The 22749-nt window shown below is 43.7% G+C and overlaps 1 protein-coding gene across 2 annotated transcripts in view; it reads left to right on the top strand.

Moving 5' to 3' along the window:
- LOC100380625 (spectrin beta chain, non-erythrocytic 1) overlaps positions 1-22749 on the top strand; it is a 131957-nt gene that overhangs the window by 60819 nt on the left and 48389 nt on the right. For both annotated transcript variants that reach the window (XM_014154853.2, XM_014154852.2), the window contains 7 exons: positions 9591-9742; positions 15241-15414; positions 16234-16325; positions 18065-18261; positions 19458-19570; positions 21222-21409; positions 22398-22515. In XM_014154853.2, the coding sequence (XP_014010328.2) occupies positions 9591-9742; positions 15241-15414; positions 16234-16325; positions 18065-18261; positions 19458-19570; positions 21222-21409; positions 22398-22515 (1034 nt within the window). The remainder of the gene's footprint in view (positions 1-9590; positions 9743-15240; positions 15415-16233; positions 16326-18064; positions 18262-19457; positions 19571-21221; positions 21410-22397; positions 22516-22749) is intronic.

Raw genomic sequence — 22749 nt, 5'->3', positions numbered from 1 at the left:
CACCTTTTAGGTATTTTTCAGTCGATTTTTATGTAAGTAGTTGACATTGCGCACACAGTTCTGTGATCAGGATGCCGTACAGAGTGGTTGTCTACAGATTGTGGTCTGGTCAGCAGTCCTGATAGTTTAGTAGACCTGTGTTGTGATTGGGGTCAGAGGGGTTACGGTTTGTACTCTGCAGGGCCAGAGCTCAGCTGCAGGTTGAGATAAGGAGTTATTGTGCGTGTGTGCACACTTGAGCGTGTGCGAGCTTGTGTTTGTGTGTGTGCGCCTGAGCATGTGCAACCGTATGTGTGTGTATATGTACATCTGTTGAGCGAAGGTTTCCCCTTCCTGTGTTCTGTTCTGGGCCAGATGCTCTGCCCTGCAGGAAACCCTGTTTACAGACACTCAGGACATGTCTAGCTCCACCCATATTCTCCATCTGTCTCTATCTCAGCTTCATTAAGAACACACATTTATTTTAGATGTATGCCCTTTTGTACTGCAACTGATTGTGTCAAAATGTGTAATTACAACCTTGACCGGCACACAGGGTCATGTGTCACACAGCAAAATGTGTAATGTGAATGAACTATTTTACTTTGTTTTGTTATTGAAGTTACCTTTGATTCTGGTCCTTGATACTTTTATTTGGAATATTATGTGATGCTGAGCTTATCTAGTCCCTTCCTGATTTCCAAAGCTGTTTTCCTGATTCACAAAGTCATGACTTGCCAAACCTAACATAGCAGGCGTAAAAGAAAAATCCTGAGCAGAGTTCCCACATCCGGTTTTCAGCAGAAAAGGAAGCTAAGTTGAATTCGCTGTATCCCTGAAAACTGGATGCATCCGGTTGATGGGAACTCCGCTAAGCCTATGAATAGCCTAATCTCTTGTGAACAGACTACATAAACATAAATTGTACTGTAGATATGTCACGGTACAAATGGAGTTCAGCAGCATTAGTTGTGGTGCTTGGGTTTTTCGTCACTGGTTATTTGGACAAATCACAATTTCTCAGTGTGTAGTATCTTTTGAATTTCGGAAGGGGAGGTCGATTTAAGGCAGCCCCCCGGTTATCTCTAATTCAGAGGGGTTGGGTTAAATGTGGAAGACACATTTTGGTTGAATGTATTCAGTTGTGCAACTGACTAGATTTAAATCTCCTCTGTTAACATTATGGTCCCAGAACTTAACTGAGCATCTGACCCAATTATGCAAGCCTTTTAGTTCTGGGTTAACCAGCCTAACCACACACAGCCATGATCTAAACATGCAGCACAGTGTCCCAGTGAAGGAGCCGTTAGTTAGCTAGTTAGCCCAGTCAGTGATAAGGCCTGATGCAGTCAGATGCAGCTTTGCATGTCATGGTGGAGAACACTGTCTGCATTGTCTCTGTGCTGCTCTGACTGGGCCCCACACAGCTCCCTCTGTCTCCCTGCCTCCATCTACCTCTGACTGGGCCTCCACAATGGGACACACTGCTCTCTCTGTCTCTCTGCCTCTGCCCTGCTCGCTGGGCACTGCGACTCATGAAAGCCACAAGAGGACCTGCGGCACTATCTCTGGGACCAGGCTGTCAGGCCGTTGGACAGTCCTGTGAAGACGTAGCCTAGATGGAGCGAGCTGTTTGGCACCAGGGTTTAACCTACATGCTATATTAGCAGTCTGGTCACGCTGTGATGTCACAATGTCCTCTGAGCTAATGGCTGGCCTGGAGCTGGAGGGGAGAGTGCATCAGTGCACATTGTTAACGGGTGTCGTTTCTTACAGTCTGCGAGAAGGAGACCCACCCTGATGGAGGGAGGTTGTGAAACTTCCTCTCAAAGCCAGATTTCCATGGCAACAGGCTTTGAGATCATATGAGGAATAGCTTGCAAAGCTGTGTGTGTGTGATGACGACGTGTATGGCTAATGCAGCAGGTATGGGCTGACCGGTGCGGCTGGTTCTCTTGGCCCAGTGACTGATGTTTATGGGCTCTGCAGTAGGGTGAGAAGCTAGACCACCCGTCCTGCATGGGAACACTAAATTAGAACAACCCTGTGAGAACATGACCAGCTAACACCGCTAACCACTAACAGCAAATGGCACGTACAGTAGGCCTACAGTATGAGGCACAGCTAACTCACATTAGACCAGCGTATATGTAAAAATCACATTTTATTGGTCACATACACATATTTAGCTGATGTTCTTGAGGGTGTAGCGCAATGCTTGTGTTCCTAGCTCCAACTGTGCAGTAGTATCTAACAATTCACAACAATACAGACAAATCCAAAGTAAAATAATGGAGTTAAGAAATATACAGTACCAGTCAAGTTTTGAAACACCTACTCATTCCAGTGTTTTTCTTTATTTGTACTATTTTCTACATTGTAGAATAATAGTGAAGACATTAAAACTATGAAATAACACACATGGAATCATGTAGTTTGAGATTCTTCAAATTATCCACCCTTTGCCTTGATGACAGCTTTATACACTCTTGGCATTCTCTCAACCAGCTTCACCTGGAATGCTTTTCCAACAGTCTTGAAGGAGTTCCCATATTTGCTGAGCACTTGTTGGCTGCTTTTCCTTCACTCTATGATCCAACTCATCCCAAACCATCTCAAATGGGTTGAGGTCGGATGATTGTGGAGGCCAGGTCATCTGATGCAGCACTCCATCACTCTCCTTCTTGGTCAAATAGCCCTTACACAGCCTGGAGCTGTGTTGGGTCATTGTCCTGTTGAAAAACAAATGATAGTCCCACTAAGCGCAATCCAGATGGGATGGCGTATCGCTGCAGAATGCTGTGGTAGCCATGCTGGTTAAGTGTGCCTTGAATTCTAAATAAATCACAGACGGTTTCACCAGCAAAGCACCATCAAATCTCCTCCATGCGTCACAGTGGGAACCACACATGCGGAGATCATCCGTTCACCTACTCTGCGTCTCACAAAGACATGGCGGTTGGAACCAAAAATCTCAAATTTTGACTCGTCAGACCAAAAAACAGATTTCCACTGGTCTAATGTCCTTTGCTCGTGTTTCTTGGCCCAAGCAAGCCTTATTATTGGTGTCCTTTAGTAGTGGCTTTTTTGCCGCAATTCGACCATGAAGGCCTGATTCACGGTCTTCTCTGAACAGTTGATGTTAAGATGTGTCTGTTTCTTGAACTCTGTGAAGCATTTATTTGGGCTGCAATTTCTTAGGCTGGTAACTCCAATGAACTTATTCTCTGCAGCAGAGGTAACTCTGGGTCTTCCTTTCTTGTGGCGGTCCTCATGAGAGCTAGTTTCATCATAGCACGTGATGGCTTTTGCGACAGCACTTGAAGAGTTCTTGACATTTTCCACGTTGACTGACCTTCATGTCTAAAGTCATGATTGATTGTTGATTCTCTTTGCTTAATTGAGCTGTTCTTGCCATAATATGGACTGGGTATTTTACCAAATAGGGTATCTTCTGTATACCACCCTTACCTTGTCACAACACAACTGATTGCCTCAAATGCATTAAGAAGGAAAGAAATTCCACAAATTCACTTTTAACAAGGCACACCTGTTAATTGAAATGCATTCCAGGTGATTACCTCATGAAGCTGGTTGAGAGAATGCCAAGAGTGTGCAAAGCTGTCACGGCAAAGGGTTGCTACTTTTAAGAATCTCAAATATAAAATATATTTTGATTTGTTTAACACTTTTTTGGTTACTACATGATTCCATATGTGTTATTTCATAGTGTTGATGTCTTCACTGTTATTCTACAATGTAGAAAATAGTTTTTAAAAAACCTTGAATGAGTAGGTGTCCAAACTTTTTACTGGTACTGTATAAACATTAGGATGAGTAATGTCGCAGTGGCGTTGACTGAAATACAGTAGAATAGAATACAGTATATACATGTGAGCTAAGCAGTAAGTAAACAGTTATTCAAGTGGCCACTGATTCCATGTCTTTGTATATAGGGCAGCAGCCTTTATGGTGTAAGGTTGAGTAACCGGGTGGTAGCCGGCTAGTGATGGCTATTGAACAGTCTGATGGCCTTGAGATAGAAGCTGTTTTTCAGTCTCTCGGTCCCAGCTGTGATGCACCTGTACTGACCTCGCCTTCTGGATGGTAGCGGGGTGAACAGGCCGTGGTTCGGGTGGTTGTTGTCCTTTGGCCTTCCTGTGACATCAGGTGCTGTAGGTGTCCTGGAAGGCAGGCAGTGTGCCCACGGTGGTGTGTTGGGCAAAGCGCACCACTCTCTGGAGAGCCCTGCGGTTGTGGGCGACGCAGTTACCTTATTAGGCGGTGATACAGCCCGACAGGATGCTCTTAATTGTGCATCTGTAAACGTTTGTGAGGGTCTTAAGAGCTAAGCCAAATTTCTTCAGCCTCCTGAGGTTGAAGAGGCGCTGTTGCTCCTTCTTCATCACACTGTCTGTGTGGGTGGACCATTTCAGATAGTTGGAGACGTGTACGCCGAGGAACTTTAAGCTTTTCACCTTCTCCACTGCGGTCCTGTCAATGTGGATTGGGGCGTGCTCCCTCTGCTGTTTCCTGAAGTCCACGATCAGCTCCTTCGTTTTGTTGACGTTGAGGGCGAGGTTATTTTCCTGGCACCACTCCACCAGGGCGCTCACCACCACCCTACAGGTTGTCTCGTCACTGTTGGTAATCAGGCCTAAAACTGTTGTCGTCTGTAAACTTTGATTTGAGTTGGAGGCATGCGTGGCCACGCATTCATGGGTGACCAGGGAGTACAGCAGGGGGCTGAGCACGCACCCTTGTAGGGCCCCATGTGTTGAGGATCAGCGAAGTGGAGGTGTTGTTTCCTACCTTCACCACATAGGGGTCGGCCCGTCAGGAAGTCCAAAACAGAGTTGCACAGGCCGGGGTTCAGGCCCAGGACCCCGAGCTTAATGATGCTTAGAGGGTACTATGGTGTCGAAGGCTTAGCTATAGTCAATGAACAGCATTCTTACATAGGTATTCCTCTTGTCCAGATGGGATAGGGCAGTGTGCAGTGCGATGGCGATTGCGTCGTCTGTGGATCTATTGGGGCGGTATGCAATTTGAAGTGGGTCTAGGGTGTCGGGTAGAGGTTATATGATCCTTAACTAGCCTCTCAAAGCACTTCATGATGACTGAAGTGAATGCTACGGGGCAATAGTCATTTAGTTCAGTTATCTTTGCTTTCTTGGGTACAGGAACAATGGTGGACATGTTGAAGCATGTGGGGACAGCAGACTGGGATAGGGAGAGATTGAATATGTCCGTAAACACTCCAGCCAGCTGGCCGGCACATGCTCTGACGACGCAACTAGGGATGCCGTCTGGGCCGGTAGCCTTGAGAGGGTTTACATGTTTAAATGTCTTACTCACGTCGGCCATGGAGAACGAGAGCCCACAGTCCTTGGGAGCGAGTCGCGTCGGTGGCGCTGTGTTATCCTCAAATTGGGCGAAGATGGTGTTTTGCTTTTCTGGGAGCAAGATGTCGGTATTCGACGTGGCTGGTTTTCCCTTTGTAATCCATGATTGACTGTAGACCCTGCTACATACGTCTTGTGTCTGAGCTTTTGAATTGCGACTCCGCTTTGTGACTGTACTGAGGTTTGGCCTTACAGAGGGAATAACTATGCTATTTGTATTCAACCATATCCCAGTCACCTTGCCGTGGTTAAATGCGGTGGTTCGCGCTTTCCGTTTTGTGCGAATGCTGCTATCCACGGTTTCTTATATACACCGTGTCAGTGTATACATTGATGTTATTCTTAGAGGCTACCCGGATAATGTAATATCCCAGTCGGCATGGTCAAAACAATCTTGAAGCATGGATTTCGATTAGTTAGACCAGCGTTGAATAGACCTTAGCACGGGTACTTCCTGTTTGAGTTTCTGCCTAATAGGAAGAGATGAGCAAAATGGAGTCATGATCTGATTTGCCAAAGGGAGGGCAGGGGAGGGCCTTGTAGGCATCCCAGACGTTGGAGTAGAAGTGGTCGAGTGTTTTAGCAACGCGAATACTACAGTCAATGTGTTGATAGAACTTTGGTGGTGTTTTCCTCAAATTTACTTTGTTAAAATCCCCAGGTACAATAAATGCGGCATCAGGATATGTGGTTTCCAGTTTGCACAAAGTCCAGTGTAGTTCCTCGAGGGCCGTTGTGGTATCAGTTTAACGGGGAATATACACAGCTGTGACTATAACCAAAGAGAATTATCTTAGGAGGTAATACTGTCGGCCTTTGATAGTGAGGTATTCTATGTCGGGTGAACAAAAGGACTTGAGTTTCTGTACGTTATCTCAATCACCTCCGCCTTTCTTCTTCCCGGAGAGTTCTTTATTCCTGTCTGCACGAGGCACTGAGAACCCAGCTGGCTGTTTGGACGGGGACAGTATATCCAGAGAGAGCCGTGATTCCGTGAAACCGAGTATGTTACAGTCCCTAATGTCTCTATGGAAGGAGATCCTCACCCTGAGCTTGTCTACTTTGTTGTCCAGAGACTGAACATTAGCAAGTAATATACTCAGAAGCGGTGGATGGTTTGCACGCCTCCTGAGTCTGACTAGAAGTCCTCTCAGAAATACCTCTTCTCCGCCGGCGGCGTCATGGAGCAGCCTCTGGGATAAGTTCAATTGCCCTGGGGGGTACGAATAAAAGATCCAATTCGGGGAAAGTCTTATTCCTGGACGTAATGCTGGTGAGTTACAGCCGCTCTGATATCCAGAAGTTATTTCCGGCTGTATGTAATAACACACACTTTCTGGAATAATAATTTAAGAAATAACACACACGCTTCTTGCTTAGGAGCAAGAAGCAAATCAAATCAAATTTTATTGGTCACATACACATGGTTAGCAGATGTTAATGCAAGTGTAGCGAAATGCTTGTGCTTCTAGTTCCGACCATGCAGTGATATCTAACAAGTAATCTAACAAAGCAAAGCTGCTATGTCTGTCGGCGCCATCTTGCTGTGTCATTTAGCCTACAGTATGTGCAGTCGGCCATTTACACTGAATATAAAAGCAACATGTAGTGTTGGTTCCATGTTTCATGAGCTGAAATTAAAGATCCCAGAAAATGTATATATGCACAAAAAACAGATTTCTCTGAGATGTTGGGCACAAATTTGCTTACATCCTTGTTAGTGAGCATTTCTCCTTTGCCAAGGTAATCCATCCACCTGACCGGTGTGTCATATCAAGAAGCTGATCAAACAGCATGATCATTACACAGGTGCACCTTGTGCATGGGACAATAAGGCCATTCAGTTTTGTAACACAACACAATGCCACAGATGTTTTGAGGGAGTGTGCAATTGGCATGCTGACTGCAGGAATGTCAACCAAAGCTGTTGCCAGAGAATTTAAATTTCATTTCTCTACCATAAGCCGCCTCCAATGTCGTTTTAGAAAATTTGACAATATGTCCAACCGGCCTCACAACCGCAGACCGCGTTTATGGTGTTGTGTGGGCGAGCGGTTTGCTGATGTCAATGTTATGAACAGAGTGCACCATGGTCACAGAGGGTTATGGTATAGGCAGGTATAAGCTACGGACAATGAAAACAATTGCTTTTTGTCGATGGCAATTAAATGCAAAGAGATACAAGGGACGAGATCCTGAGGCCCATTGTTGTACCGTCGTCACCTCATGTTTCAATATGATAATGCACAGCCCCATCTGTAGACAATTCCTGGAAACTGAAAATGTCCCAGTTCTTCCATGGCCTGCATACTCACCGGACATGTCACCCATTGAGCATGTTTGGGATCCTCTGCATCTACGTGGACAACAGCGTGTTCCAGTTCCCACCAATATCCAGAAACTTCGCACAGCCATTGAAGAGGAGTTGGACAACATTCCACAGGCGACAATCAACAGCCTGATCACCTCAATGTGAAGGATGAGGCAAATGGTGGTCACACCAGATACTGACTGGTTTCCTGATCCCTACCTATTTTTTAGGTGCCTATGACCAACAGATGCATATCTGTATTCCCAATCATGTAAAATCCATAGATTAGGACCTGAATTTATTTCACTTGACAGATTTCCTTATGTGAAATTGTTGCATGTTGTTTTATATTTTTGTTCAGTATATGTTAGGATATTGTCATCCTGTGAGAATAGCACCAGCTATGCTAACAACATTTAGCTTGCACAAACAAGACTGGCTATTTAAAGATGGCCTAAACGAATAAGTATTGAAGTATGTTTGGAAAATTGCAATTGGCTCAGAACAGGGCATCACGGCTGGCTCTTGGATGTACACAGAGAGCTAATATTAATAATATGCATGTCAATCTCTCCTGGCTGAAAGTGGAGGAGAGATTGACTTCATCACTGCTTGTATTTATGAGAGGTATTGACATGTTGAATGCAAGGAGCTGTCTGTTTGAACTACTGGCGCACAGCTCGGACACCCATGCATACCCCACAAGACATGCAACAAGAGGTCTCTACACAGTCCCCAAGTCCAGAACAGACTATGGGAGGCGCACGGTACTACATAGAGCTATGACTACATGGAACTCTATTCCACATCAAGTAACTGATGCAAGCAGTATAATTAGATTTCAAAAACATAAAAATACACCTTATGGAACAGCGGGGACTGTGAAGCAACACAAACATGGGCACAGACACATGCATGCACACACAAGATAGCATACGCACCAGACACACGTACACATGGATTTTGTTCTGTAGATTAGTGGTAGAGTAGGGGCCTGAGGGCACACAGTGTGTTGTGAATGTATTGGAATGTTTTTAAAATTGTCTAAACTGCCTTAATTTTTATGGACCCCAGGAAGAGTAGCTGGTGCCTTGGCAGCAGCTAATGGCGATCGATGATAAATGCAAATACAAATGTTTACTAAACACTTACCTAGCCCGTGAAATGTTGATATTTACAGTACTTGTCTGTCTTTCTGTGAAAGCTAGCTACTTTGTACCTCTTAGACATAGGAAGCTACACCCTACACAGTTATTCCAGAACAGTGACGACCTTGGTGTAGGTTTTCATCAAAAGATGAACAGTAGCAAAGGCCCACAGCCAGTCGAACAACCGGGGACACCTGGCATAAACAGGAAGAAGGAGAGGAACATGCTGTTTCTGTCGAGAGGCCTGCAAACCGTCACGTTCTACTCTGTTAGCCACACACCTGGAGTGTTTAACTTTAGAATCTACATTTTGTGTGTGTGTGTGTGTGTGTGTGTGTGTGTGTGTGTGTGTGTGTGTGTAACGGTGTAGGTTCCGTCCCTCTCTTTGCCCCAACCCGGGCTCGAACCAGGGACCCTTGCACACATCAACAACTGACACCCCACAACGCATCGTTACCCATCGCGCCACAAAAGCCGCGGCCCTTGCAACGCAAGGGGAAACCCTACTTCAAGTCTCAGAGCGAGTGACGTCACTGATTGAAACGCTATTAGCGCGCACCACCGCTAACTAACTAGCCATTTCACATCGGTTACGTGTGTGTGTGTGAGTGTGACAGAGAGACTAAAGAAGAGCACACGTCAGTTGAACTGTAAAATACCCCCAGGTGATAACCTGGTTAATATGATCCAATGATAGAACGCAGAAGTGAAACTAACCCCCTGATCTCTCTCTGCTCCTTCTTGTAGATGAGCGTGAGGCGGTGCAGAAGAAGACCTTCACCAAGTGGGTCAACTCCCACCTAGCCAGAGTGTCCTGCAGGATCACTGACCTCTATATGGACCTGAGAGATGGACGCATGCTCATCAAACTACTGGAGGTCCTCTCTGGGGAGAGACTGGTACGTTAGACTGATTTCCCAGTCACACACAGTAATAATTCACCTTAAAAAAATTATCTTATTTTTCAGGGTACACGTACAGTGCATTTGGAAAGTATTCAGACCGCTTTTTCTACATTTTGCTACGTTACAGCCTTATTCTAAAATGGATTAAAAAAAAATCCTCATCAATCTACACACAGTACCCCATAATGACAAAGCTGTTTGCAAATGTATTAACAATGGAAAAACTGGTATCACTTTTTTATATAAGTATTCAGACCCTTTTACTCAGTTGAAGCAGTAATTAGAGCTTCGAGTTTTCGTTGTCTTGGCTGTGTGTTTAGGGTCGTTGTCCTATTGGCAGGTGAACCTTCACCTCAGTCTGAGGTCCTGAGCACTCTGGAGCAGGTTTTCATCAAGGATCCCTCTTGACTTTGCTCCTTTCATCATTCCCTCGATCCTGACCAGTCTCCCAGTCCCTGCTGCTGAAAAACATCCCCACAGCATGATGCTGCCACCACCATGCTTCACCGTAGGAATGGTGTTAGGTTTCCTCCAGACGTGATGCTTGGCATTCAGGCCAAAGAGTTCAATCTTGGATTCATCAGATCAGAGAATCTTCTTTCTCATGGTCTGAGAGTCCTTTAGGTGGCTTTTGGCAAACTCCAAGCAGGCTGTTGTGTGCCTTTTACTGAAGAGTGGCTTCCATCTGGCCACTCTATCATAAAGGCCTGATTGGTGGAGTGCTGCAGAGATGGGAGAACCTTCCAGAAGGACAACTATCTCCACAGAGAAACTCTGGAGCTCTGTCAGAGTGACCATTGGGTTCTTGGTCACCTCCCTGACCAAGGCCCTTCTCCCCCGATTGCTTAGTTTGGCCGGGCAGCCAGATCTAGGAAGAGTCTTGGTGGTTACAAACTTCTTCCATTTAAGAATGATGGAGGCCACTGTGTTCTTGGGGATCTCCAATGCTGCAGAAATGTTTTGGTACCCTTCCCCAGATCGATGCCTCAACACAATCCTCTCGGAGCTCTACAGATAATTCCTTCGACCTCATGGCTTGGTTTTTGCTCTGACATGCGTTGCCAACTGTGGACCTTATATAGACAGATGTGTACCTTTCCAAATCATGTCCAATCAATTGAATTTACCACAGGTGGACTCCAATCAAGTTGTAGAAACATCAAGGATGATCAATGGAATCCAGATGCACCTGAGCTCAATTTTGAGTCTCATAGCAAAGGGTCTAAATATTTAGGTCAATAAGGTATTTCAGTTTTTTTGTTTTTAATTAATTTGCAAACATTTCTAAAAACCTGTTTTCACTTTGTCATTATGGGGTATTGATAAGGATATTTATTTATTTAATACATTTTATAATCAGATTGTAACGTCTCAAAATGTGGAAAAAGTGGGTCTGAATACTTTCCGAATGCAGTGTATATTTTTCTACTTGAAAGAGTATTTGTAGTCATAGTTGTGACTCATATTGCTCTTATCTGTGTTCTAATAATGGTGCAGCAGTATAACTCCCTCATCATATCTCACAGATTCAACATTATAAAACCAGGCACACCTTAACTGCTCTCTCCACCTCTGGTAAAGAATATATTTAAAGCAGCCCTGGTAAAGGCAAGGTCATGGTGTATATGTGGATACTATGGAGAGGTTATGAGTAAGGTTGCAAACCTACCAGTAATTTACCAAAGTTACCAGAATCTTTAGTCATTTTTGTAATTAACTGAATCTATGGCAGTCTATCGTGACTTGGGTCATTAATACTTGAATAACTTTTAAAACCTTCCAAATATTGAGTTGTACCCCTTTTGACCTCAGAACAGCCTCAATTCATCAGGTCATGGACTCTACAAGGTGTCGAAAGCGTTCCACAGGGATGCTGGCCAATGTTGACTCCAATGCTTCCCGCAGTTGTATGTCAAGTTGGCTGGATGTCCTTTGGGTGGTGAACCAGTCTTGAAAAACACGGGAAACTGTTGAGCTTGAAAAACCCAACAACGGTGCAGTTCTTGACATAAACTGGTATTCCTGACACCTACTACCATACCCCGTTCAAAGGCACTTAAATATTTTGTCTTGCCCATTCACTCTCTGAATGACACACAATCCATGTCTCAGTTGTCTTTAACCTGTCTCCTCCCCTTCATCTACACTGATTGACGTGGATTTAACGAGTGACATCAATAAAGGATCATAGCTTTCACCTGGTCAGTCTGTCATGGAATGAGCAGTGTGGTGTTCATTTTTTGTCAGATAGACCATATGGTTCAAGAGAAAATAGACTAATTATTGAAAAAAAGTATCTAATCAACAATGCCATTATTTTGCAACTCTTCCAACTGTTGACTTTTTTTAACAACTGCAACCAGTTTGAGCCAAGTCATTGACAATAAATACATATTCAAATAGTAAAATAAATAAGTGTGTAAAAACAATTATGGATATTTCATGCTGAAATCCTCATATTAAAAAATAACGGTATTCACTTAGTTAATAGTTTATATTTAGGATCAGCTTTGTCATTGTTTATTTTAATTAATTATTTTAGACGTGATCAGTCCACACAAAGGGCCTGAGATAATTACAGACGCCTATAATAATCTGAAGTACCCGAAAGGGTATTGTGATAAATTACATAAAATCCTTGAAAGATACCAAAAATGTAGTAGTTTACTGGTAAACTTTGAGTAACATATCCTCCCTTTGCAACCCTAGTTGCGAGCAGTTCAGTTGAGGACAGAGCAGAGAAGTAGAGATTTTACACTGCTAGAGTTTCAGACTGGGTCACAGATTGGGTTACAGGGATCATGTGGTCTCTCATGGAAACCTCATTGAGGCTTACACTGAACGATCCATCCAGGCATCTGTTGCTTGAGCAACAAAATTTGAAAATGTGATAAATTCATCTTACCCTAGTACAATAGAAATGCTCAAGCAACAGCTTCCTGGGTGGATCGTTCAGTTAACATCTGTGTCTGGTATTTATTTTATGAGGACCATTTTATACAGATTCTTCCCTAGTTTGTATTGGTATTTGACCATAATAAAGCACTGCTCCGCTTTTTTGACATTGTTATCAACAAAACAAGTCCTACAGGCCCTAGTGTTGTCGCACCTGGACTGCGGCCCAGTCATTTGGTCAAGTGCCACAGAGGGACATCGGCAAATTACAGTTGGCTCAGAACAGGCCTTCCCTGTAGCTCAGTTGGTAGAGCATGGTGTTTGCAACGCATGGTGTTTGCAACGCCAGGGTTGTGGGTTCGATTCCCACGGATGAAATGAAATGTATGCATTCACTACTGTAAGTCGCTCTGGATAAGAGCGTCTGCTAAATGACTAAAATGTAATGTAAATGTAAACAGAGCAGCACTGCTGGCCCTTAAATGTACACAGAGAGCTAACATCAATGACATGCATGTCAATCTCTCCTGGCTCAAAGTAGAGGACAGACTGACTGCATCACTACTTATCCTTGTGAGAGGTATTGACATGTTGAAAGCATCAAGCTGTCTGTTCAAACAACTAGCACACAGCTCAGACACCCATACATACCCCGCAAGACATACCACCAGATGTCTCTTCAAAGTCTGTGTGCTAGACCATGGAAGGCCCACAGTACTACATTGAGCCATTTATCTGATTTGAAAAAACGACACCTTATGGAACATCGCGGTTTGTGTGCTTCTGTATGCATCTACATGCTGTTGTTTGTATGTTTTGTATTGTACAAAAAAATAAAAAATAAACGTAACAGGAACAACGCAGACTGTGAAGAGACACTCTACACACAAGTATATTTTAATATTGTTATATGGTGGTATTATAAACGTTGTGTTGTAGATATGTAGTTCCTCAATGATGTCATGTAGTTTCTTAATGATGTCATGATGTACTATCTTATTGTATCTGTTGTTGTGTGATATGCCTTAATGTGTTTAACCCAGGAAGAGTAGCTGCTGCCTTGGCAGGAACTAATGGGGGTCCATAATAAATACAAAATGTGACAAACACAGACATACACGTTTATAACCTACATGAACCGCAAACACACTGATGCAGACCCAATTGTATACATTCAACGCACCAAGCATGTGCTCTAGCATGCAGTTAGACATACACACACAGACTGCTTACAATTGAATGCTAGAGGCCAAGCTAGGTTAGGAGACCTTATGCACAGACTGGAGTTAGATTAAGGCAAAACCAAAACATCAGCACGGTGGTGGTGGTGGTGGTGGCAGCAGCATGTGACGTCAGAGGGCAAACTTCACTCTGAGCCAATGAAATGTTCCAGCTTAGCAGCTGTGCTGAAGGAGGGGAGAGAAGCAATTATCACTGCAGAATTGCCACTAAAAAAAAGAGGTTTAGCAAAGTTGACGCTGATGGGTTTTATTAACTATGTCCCATTTTAGCTCACTCTCCCCTCACCCCTCCCTTCACCACCAGTGGCTTTTGAAAGGCAGCTCTCTGATGGACTCGTCTAGACAGCTCTGGAATCAAAATGCCATTAAGCCTGACTACAGCCCCTACCACATCCAGTAGATCGTGCCCTCCGTTGAGGCCATTCACGGGTCTTTGCTGTGAGAAAGATCTGACCACAGTTTCAACTCACTCACAGTGAATGCAGTCTACTGTTGTCCCTTCAAAATATGAGCTCTTCACTCTGAGATTTGAGCTTCTTTTGACCGCTACGAGGAAATGAGGCAAAAAAAAATACAGAATGGAAGAATTTCAAAAGCAGGCTTGCTATGATGGAGTGAAAGGGAAGGCAGAGGGAGAAATGATCAATGAGATCTTTGATATAGAAAGACTGGCGGAGTGGCCTACATGCTGTACAATGGAGTCCAGCAAAATGATCCCAACTCAAGCCAGCCTCCATTTCTCAACTGTTTCAGGAAGCGTAGGAATGCTGTGTAAGAGTTCACTCCACAGAACACTACATTAAAATGCCAGATGGGTATCTCTCTGATCTGGTGTTATTTGTGTTAGACAGAGGAGATACCCACTGGTGTTCTCCAGCTGTCTCAACAAGGCCAGGCCCTGAGTACTTCCTGGGTCATGACCCCTGGAAAATGGGTTCTAACCCTGGGGAAGCTCTGGATGACCTGTCTCTCTACATATGGCATCACAGGTCTGGAAGGACAGACGTTTCAGAGATCTCATTTCCTCTTGGTCATTTTAGGATTACTTAGTGTAACACATAAAAATACATGATATATTTGCACACACACACACTGAAGTCCCATAGATATGTCCTCATATAATGTACATCACTTTGTTCTTGTATAGACATTCTTAAATCTGCCTTCCTCAAGGATTAAAGAAGTCTGCTAAGTAGGTCATCAGCCCAGGGAGTCCTGCCTCAAGTCAAAATACACAAAACCAAACCATTTACATTGTTGGCAGTAGAACGCCAGAGATATGAAGGGTATGAGTGACACTAATGTAATTAGACTGTGCTAGTACAACCTCTGTCTCTCTTTCTTTCCCCTCCGCAGCCCAAGCCCACTAAGGGGCGCATGCGTATCCACTGCCTGGAGAACGTGGACAAGGCCCTGCAGTTCCTCAAGGAGCAGAGGGTCCATCTGGAGAATATGGGCTCCCACGACATTGTCGACGGCAACCACCGCCTCACCCTCGGCCTAATCTGGACCATCATCCTCCGCTTCCAGGTCAGCTGACAACCCAGTACACTCACTCACTCACGTATCGTGCATGTGCTGATTATAAAATGAGAGAGCACAGTTGGTAAAGGGATTACATTTTTATAAATTGTAATAAAAAAAATCGCACTTAAATCCACAGATGTGGGTCAATGTCACTCAAACTAAGACAGGAAGTGGGTTGCGTTTGTTTATTTGTATATCGAGAAAGTGCTGAGAGGTGGTGTTTATGTGCCTGTCACTCAATGAAGGTGGGTGCATTCCAGTGTGTGTGCACATATTTGTTCTATGTGTGTGTGTGCCAGCCTAAGTGCGCATATATATATCTCTCTCTCTCTCAGTCTCTGTGTATAGTGGTTGTCTCGGTCTCTGTGTATAGTGGTTGTCTCGGTCTCTGTGTATAGTGGTGTCTCGGTCTATGTGTATAGTGGTTGTCTCGGTCTCTGTGTATATTTTCTCGGTCTCTGTGTATAGTGGTTGTCTCGGTCTCTGTGTATAGTGGTTGTCTCGGTCTCTGTGTATAGTGGTTGTCTCGGTCTCTGTGTATAGTGGTTGTCTCGGTCTCTGTGTATAGTGGTTGTCTCGGTCTCTGTGTATAGTGGTTGTCTCGGTCTCTGTGTATAGTGGTTGTCTCGGTCTCTGTGTATAGTGGTTGTCTCGGTCTCTGTGTATAGTGGTTGTCTCGGTCTCTGTGTATAGTGGTTGTCTCGGTCTCTGTGTATAGTGGTTGTCTCGGTCTCTGTGTATAGTGGTTGTCTCGGTCTTGGTGTCCTGATGATGGCTGGTGCTGTTTGACCATTTTGTTATTCTGGGGTATGTGCTTCTCAGATCCAGGACATCAGAGTGGAGACAGAGGACAACAAGGAGAAGAAGTCTGCTAAAGATGCCTTGCTGCTGTGGTGCCAGATGAAGACTGCAGGGTGAGTGACCACAACACCAACAGCACCACCACCACCACAGCACCACTACAGCATCACCACAGCACCAACAGCTTGACGCACAGTCAGCAGAATAATCCAACACATTATGGTCAACAGATTGTGATCTAAAATATCAACAACATCAAGGGTATATGTGAAAACATATATAGGAACATTCTGACCTAGCCCTTGTATACTGGGTGTACAAAACATTAGGAACACTTTCCTAACATAGAGTTTCACCACCTTTTTGCCCTCAGAACAGCCTCAATTTGTCAGGGCATGGACTACAGGGTGTCGAAAGCGTTCCACAGGGATGCTGGCCCATGTTGACTCCAATGCTTCCCATAGTTGTGTCAAGTTGGCTGGATGTTGTTTGGGTGGTGAACCATTCTTGATACACACAGGAAACTGTTGAGTGTGGAAAACCCAGCAGCGTTGCAGTTCTCAAACTGGTGCGCCTGGCACCTACTACCCCGTTCAAAGGCACTTAAATCTCACCCTTTGAATGGCACAATTGTCTCAAGGCTTAAAAATCATTATTTCACCTGTCTCTCTCCTTCATCTACACTGATTGAAGTGGATGTGATCCATTTTTTTGAATCCATTTTGATTTCAGGCTGTAACACAACAACATGCAGAATAAGTCGAGGCGTATGAATACTTTCTGAAGGCCCTGTATATGGGTATGTCACAGCAGTCTCAGGAATCACATGGCCTTGAGAGAAAAACGCCTAGCATCACTGATATTTCACAATCAGTGCTGTGTTTAACACAAATGATTTGACTAAAGAGGATCTGTAGAGGAACACAGGGTGGGGACAGCAGAACCGATGAAATCCCAGCAAGGGTTTCACATCAGACATCACAGCCTAAATGTCAGACTGTTTAGAACAGCAGCATGAACAGCCCTGGGCTACATGCTTTGATAAGTCAATTCACTCATCAACAAAGCCAACACTGCTATAGCCCAGCTTCAAATAGAAAAATCACCTTAGTTAAACAAATGTTTAATAAAGAAAGGCATTGTGTTTAGAGTCAGAAGCGGGACATTTTTTATTAGCCATCTGTTTCACTGGCTGGAGATTTGATGTAAATATTACATATTCTTCAAAAGTCGCAACAAATTGCCACCTAAGATTTATCTTGACTGAGAGATTTTCTTTTAGTAAGACATAGGCCTATACACGAATAACTTTCACCTTCCTAATCTTGAGTTGTACCCCTTTTGCCCTCTGAACAGCCTCAATTCATCAGGTCATGGACTCTACTAGGAGTCTAAAGTGTTCCACAGGGATGCTGGCCCATGTTAACTCCAATGCTTCCCACAGTTGTGTCAAGTTGGCTGGATGTCCTTTGGGTGGTGAACCATTCTTGATAAACACGGGAAACTGTTGAGCGTGAAAAACCCAGCAGCGTTGCAGTTCTTGACATAAACTGGTATTCCTGACACCTACTACCATACCCCGTTCAAATACACTTAAATATTTTGTCTTGCCTATTCACTCTCTGAATGGCACACATACACTATCCATGTCTCAATTATCTAAAGGCTTAAACATCCTTCTTCAACCTGTCTCCTCCCCTTCATCTACACTGATTGAAGTGGATTTAACAAGTAACATCAATAAGGGATCATATCTTTCACCTGGATTCACCTGGTCAGTCTATGTCATGGAACGAGCAGGTGTTCTTAATGTTTTCTACACTCAGTGTATGTTTTTGTATCTGTTTTCCAGATATCCCAACGTGAACATTCACAACTTCAGCACCAGCTGGAGAGATGGCATGGCCTTCAACGCCATCCTCCACAAACACAGACCTGACCTGATAGACTTTGACAAGCTGAAGAAGTCCAACGCCCACCACAACCTGCAGAATGCCTTCAACCTGGCAGAGCAACACCTGGGCATCCACAAGCTACTGGACGTGGAGGGTTAGTACTGAGTACACGCACGTACGCACGCACGTACGCATGCACGCACACACAAATCCAAACACATCCACGCACACATACACACACCCACACACGCAATACATGCACACACCCACACACATGCACATGCAATACACACACACACACACACACACACACACACACACACACACAATACATGCACACGCAATACACACACACACACACGCACTCACAATACATGCACACACAGACATACTTAACTTGCATTACACACTTAGAATATAGTCATCGGTGCGTGACTCTGAACTGTTGTACATAATCATGGAATACCATAGCCTGGTGGAAAACAACATACAGTTTACAGAACAGTGAGGAGGCGGAGGCTGCTTACACTTCTGTAACATACTGTGCTCTATCCCTGTCTCTCATGCACCTGTCAGTGTTTTATACCATTATGACAGTACATGAATAATCACGCATTTTCGCCTCACCTAATTATGCTCTTACAGTATGCCTGTATGAATACATGACCACTTGAAAACTGTTACTACTGTATAACGCTTGCAGAAACCACTTCATGAGTAGTTTGAGAGGCTGTTACTTCTGGGTCTTACTTTAATGTAGTTCACAGGGTAGCTGACAGCCCCATTATGGGGACAAGTACAAACAGAAAGGCACTGCTAGAGCTCGTCCTTTTCCAGTGTGACAGAGTAATGGCTGTCTTAAATGCCCAGTGCAGACGTTTTTATCTCAATATCAAATCCTTTCTGGGTAACAATTAACTACCTTACTGTGATTGTTTTTAATAAAACAATAACATAAAATACTCCAGAACTACATCCCACCAAAAGGCAGCCATTTCAGGCAGTCTTTTCAAAAACCTCTTACATATATCTAAATCATGTTTTTGACTGCACAGGGCCTTTAAATATTTTATAAGAGGTGGTTTTGAGATCTCAGCATGTCTTCTCAGAGGCCTGCAGTGAGGGGAACAAAGACTGAGGCGTGAGAACGCTCCCGTGTATTGTTCTGATGGAAAATAGCCCTCTACTCCAACCACCTCCCTCCTAAACATGGCTCCTAAATCAAATAAATGCAGTTTTTCTCAGCCGAGCAGCACGGAAGCCAAACCCTCTGTTGATGTCTGAAGATTAAGGAAACATGGAAGAGTCAAAGCTGTTTTTGTCTGACTCTTAGTGTGTATGTGTGTACAGATATCAGCGTGGACCACCCGGATGAGAAGTCCGTCATCACCTATGTTGTGACCTACTACCACTACTTCTCCAAAATGAAGGCTCTGAAGGTGGAGGGAAAACGTATTGGGAAGGTGAGGGGTCAGAGTTCATATGTCCCCAATCTGAATCACAAGAGAACAAAGTCTCATATCCTATACTTCTCCAAGTACACTCATTCCCTTAGATCAGTGGTTCACAAACTTTTTATAGTCCCGTACTCCTTCAAATATTCAACCTCCAGCTGCGTACCCCCTCTAGCACCAGGGTCAGCGCACTCACAAATGTTGTTTTTTGCCACCATTGTAGTCTGCCACACACACACACTATACAATACATTTATTAAACATAAGAATGAGTGTGAGTTTTTGTTAGAACCCGGCTCATGGGAAGTGACAAAGCTCTTAAAGGACCAGGGCACAAATAATAATATAATAATAATCAATAATTTTGCTCTTTATTTAGCCATCTTACATATAAAACTATTTGTTAATCGAAAATGGTGAATACCTCACCACAGGTTAATGAGAAGGGTGTGCTTGAAAGGATGCACATAACTCTGCAATGTTGGTTTGTATTGGAGAGAGTCTCAGTCTTAAATCATTTCCCACACACAGTCTGTGCCTGTATTTTGTTTCATGCTAGTGAGGGCCGAGAATCCACTCTCACATATGTACGTGGTTGCAAAGCGCATCAGTGTCTTAACAGCGCCAAGGCCGGATACTCTGAGTGCAGCCAAATCCAGAAATCTGGCAGTGGCTTCTGATTAAATTAAGTTTTCACAGAACCGCTTGTTGCAATTTCGATGAGGCTCTCTTGTTCAGATATTGGTAAGTGGACTGGAGGCAGGGTATGAAAGGGATAACGAATCCAGTCGTTTGTGTCATCCGTTTTGGGCAAGTACCTGTGTAATTGTGTACCCAACTCACTCAGGTGCTTCGCTATATCACATTTGACATTGTCCGTAAGCTTGAGTTCATTTGCACACAAAATATCATACAATGATGGAAAGACCTGTGTGTTGTCCTTGTTAATACAGACAAAGAGCTCCAACTTCATAATCATAGCCTCGATTTTGTCCCGCACATTGAATATAGTTGAGGAGAGTCCCTGTAATCCTAGATTCAGATCATTCAGGTGAGATAAAACATCACCCAGATAGGCCAGTCGTGTGAGAAACTCGTCATCATGCAAGCGGTCAGATAAGTGAAAGTTATGGTCAGTAAAGTAAGCTTTAAGCTCGTCTCTCAATTAAAAAAAAACATGTCAATACTTTGTCCCTTGATAACCAGTGCACTTCTTCTGTATGTTGTAAAAGCGTTACATGGTCGCTGCCCATATCATTGCATAGTGCAGAAAATACACGAGAGTTCAGGGGCCTTGCTTTAACCAAGCTACGTTTGGCTACATACGGACCGTTAGTGGAATTCCAGCGAGAGAGTAACGGTTAATGTGATTGGATGTTAATTATTTGACCAGGTTACCTGTATTTGACATTGGGATGTTATTCGCTGAACACTAGATGGTTTAATTTTATTTTTGGCAGTGAAACAAGGCTACTCAGGCGTGAGGAAAAAAAACTTCACCAAAATGTATAGCCCCGTTGGAAAATATAAATGTACTGTTTGTAAATGTGAAGAGTTTGGGAATGCCTGCCTTAGATACTCAAAGCATATTTCCCACAGTAGCTGTAATCAGTATAAAATGCATGTACTCTTCTACTGATTCACCACCTTCATCTCCCAGGTGCTGGACAATGCCATTGAGACAGATAACATGATTCAGAAATATGAGAGTCTGGCCTCTGACCTCCTGGAATGGATTGAACAGACCATCATCATCCTCAACAACCGCAAGTTTGCCAACTCCTTAGTTGGGGTGCAGCAACAGCTTCAGGCCTTCAACACCTACCGTACCGTGGAAAAGCCCCCCAAGTGAGACACACTTAAATGCACATGCGCAAACACATCAGATTTCAAATATTGTCTTCCACTATGTCCTCTACCTACCTCCCAAATTTCCCACACACTTCATACCATCAGCTTGACTTGGAATTTACTGAAATATTACAGTATCTGTTCCCAGAATTGACTCACCATGGACATAACTGAAACAATCAGGGATTTTATATGTGTAGACCTTATTACTTGTCTACACTTGTATCAGATTCACAGCTGGAATTTCACCATGTGAACTAATGCCTCTTGGTTCTGAGAAGTAACTTCAAAGAAAAGACAAACCCACACACTCCTCTTGCTAGTATCACTTTTGTTTTATTCAAGCTTCGTGTTGGCCTCTTGGCCTGCAGGTTGACGTTTGTCTTAAATCTTTTCTTGGAGGCAGCACTGAGCGATTTCTGCTAGATGAGCAAGTTGCAAAGTTAAAATTGGCTAGATTGTAAAAATTTATTAAAACAAAAAACTTTTTGGTCTTCATTTAAGGTTAGGATTAGGCATTAGGGTTGACAGTTAAGGTTAGGGTTAGGTTTAAAATCAGATTGTATGACTTTGTGGCTGTGCCAGCTAGTGACCACTCTGCAGAGCTGCCTCCAGAACAAGATTCATGATGAAAAACACTAACCTGCTCTTGGCCTTGGTGTTCCTCAAAGCTTTTTTCAGCATTCAATTTTTTCATTCTGAGAGGTGGCTAAAAGCAAAGCTTGTTCAGACAAATGTTTCAGCCTGTTGAAATTGACTTTAGCACCATTTCTACAGAGGCAACAATGTCACCCCTACTGCTGACAAAATATATCTTCTTCTGTGGCCTGCTGGCAGGAAAATAATGCTTATCTTTTTGTTGATAGCTGGAGTTGCATGGGTCAAGGCAAAAGCCACCAGCCATTAGAGTGGAATTGGGCTAATCTCCCCGGTCAGGTTTACACTCAACATTACAATTCTGTTATTCTCTTTGTGTTTCTGTCAGGTTCACAGAGAAGGGCAACCTGGAGGTTCTCCTCTTCACCATTCAAAGTAAGATGAGGGCCAACAATCAGAAGGTCTACATGCCACGGGACGGCAAACTCATCTCAGACATCAACAAGGTGAGACCTAGTGCTCCTTAATAAAGAACAGGCTTATCTCAACAGCCTGACCAAAACAAACACTCAGAAACCCTTGTGTCCAGGATTAGGTTAGAGTTCATTACAGTGATTGACAGACAGTTTAAGGGCGGTAAGCTGATCGACAGAGGGTTCAAGTAGATTTTATGGATAGACATGGTGGTTTCTGTGAGTTTAGTATAGTTAATGACAGGAAGATTTACTTTGCTTTGGGGG

This window comes from Salmo salar, chromosome ssa18 (assembly GCF_905237065.1).
Source record: "Salmo salar chromosome ssa18, Ssal_v3.1, whole genome shotgun sequence".
NCBI lineage: Eukaryota > Metazoa > Chordata > Actinopteri > Salmoniformes > Salmonidae > Salmo > Salmo salar.
The sequence above is the reverse complement of the archived record's forward strand: the minus strand, read 5'-3'. Positions and strand labels throughout refer to the sequence as shown.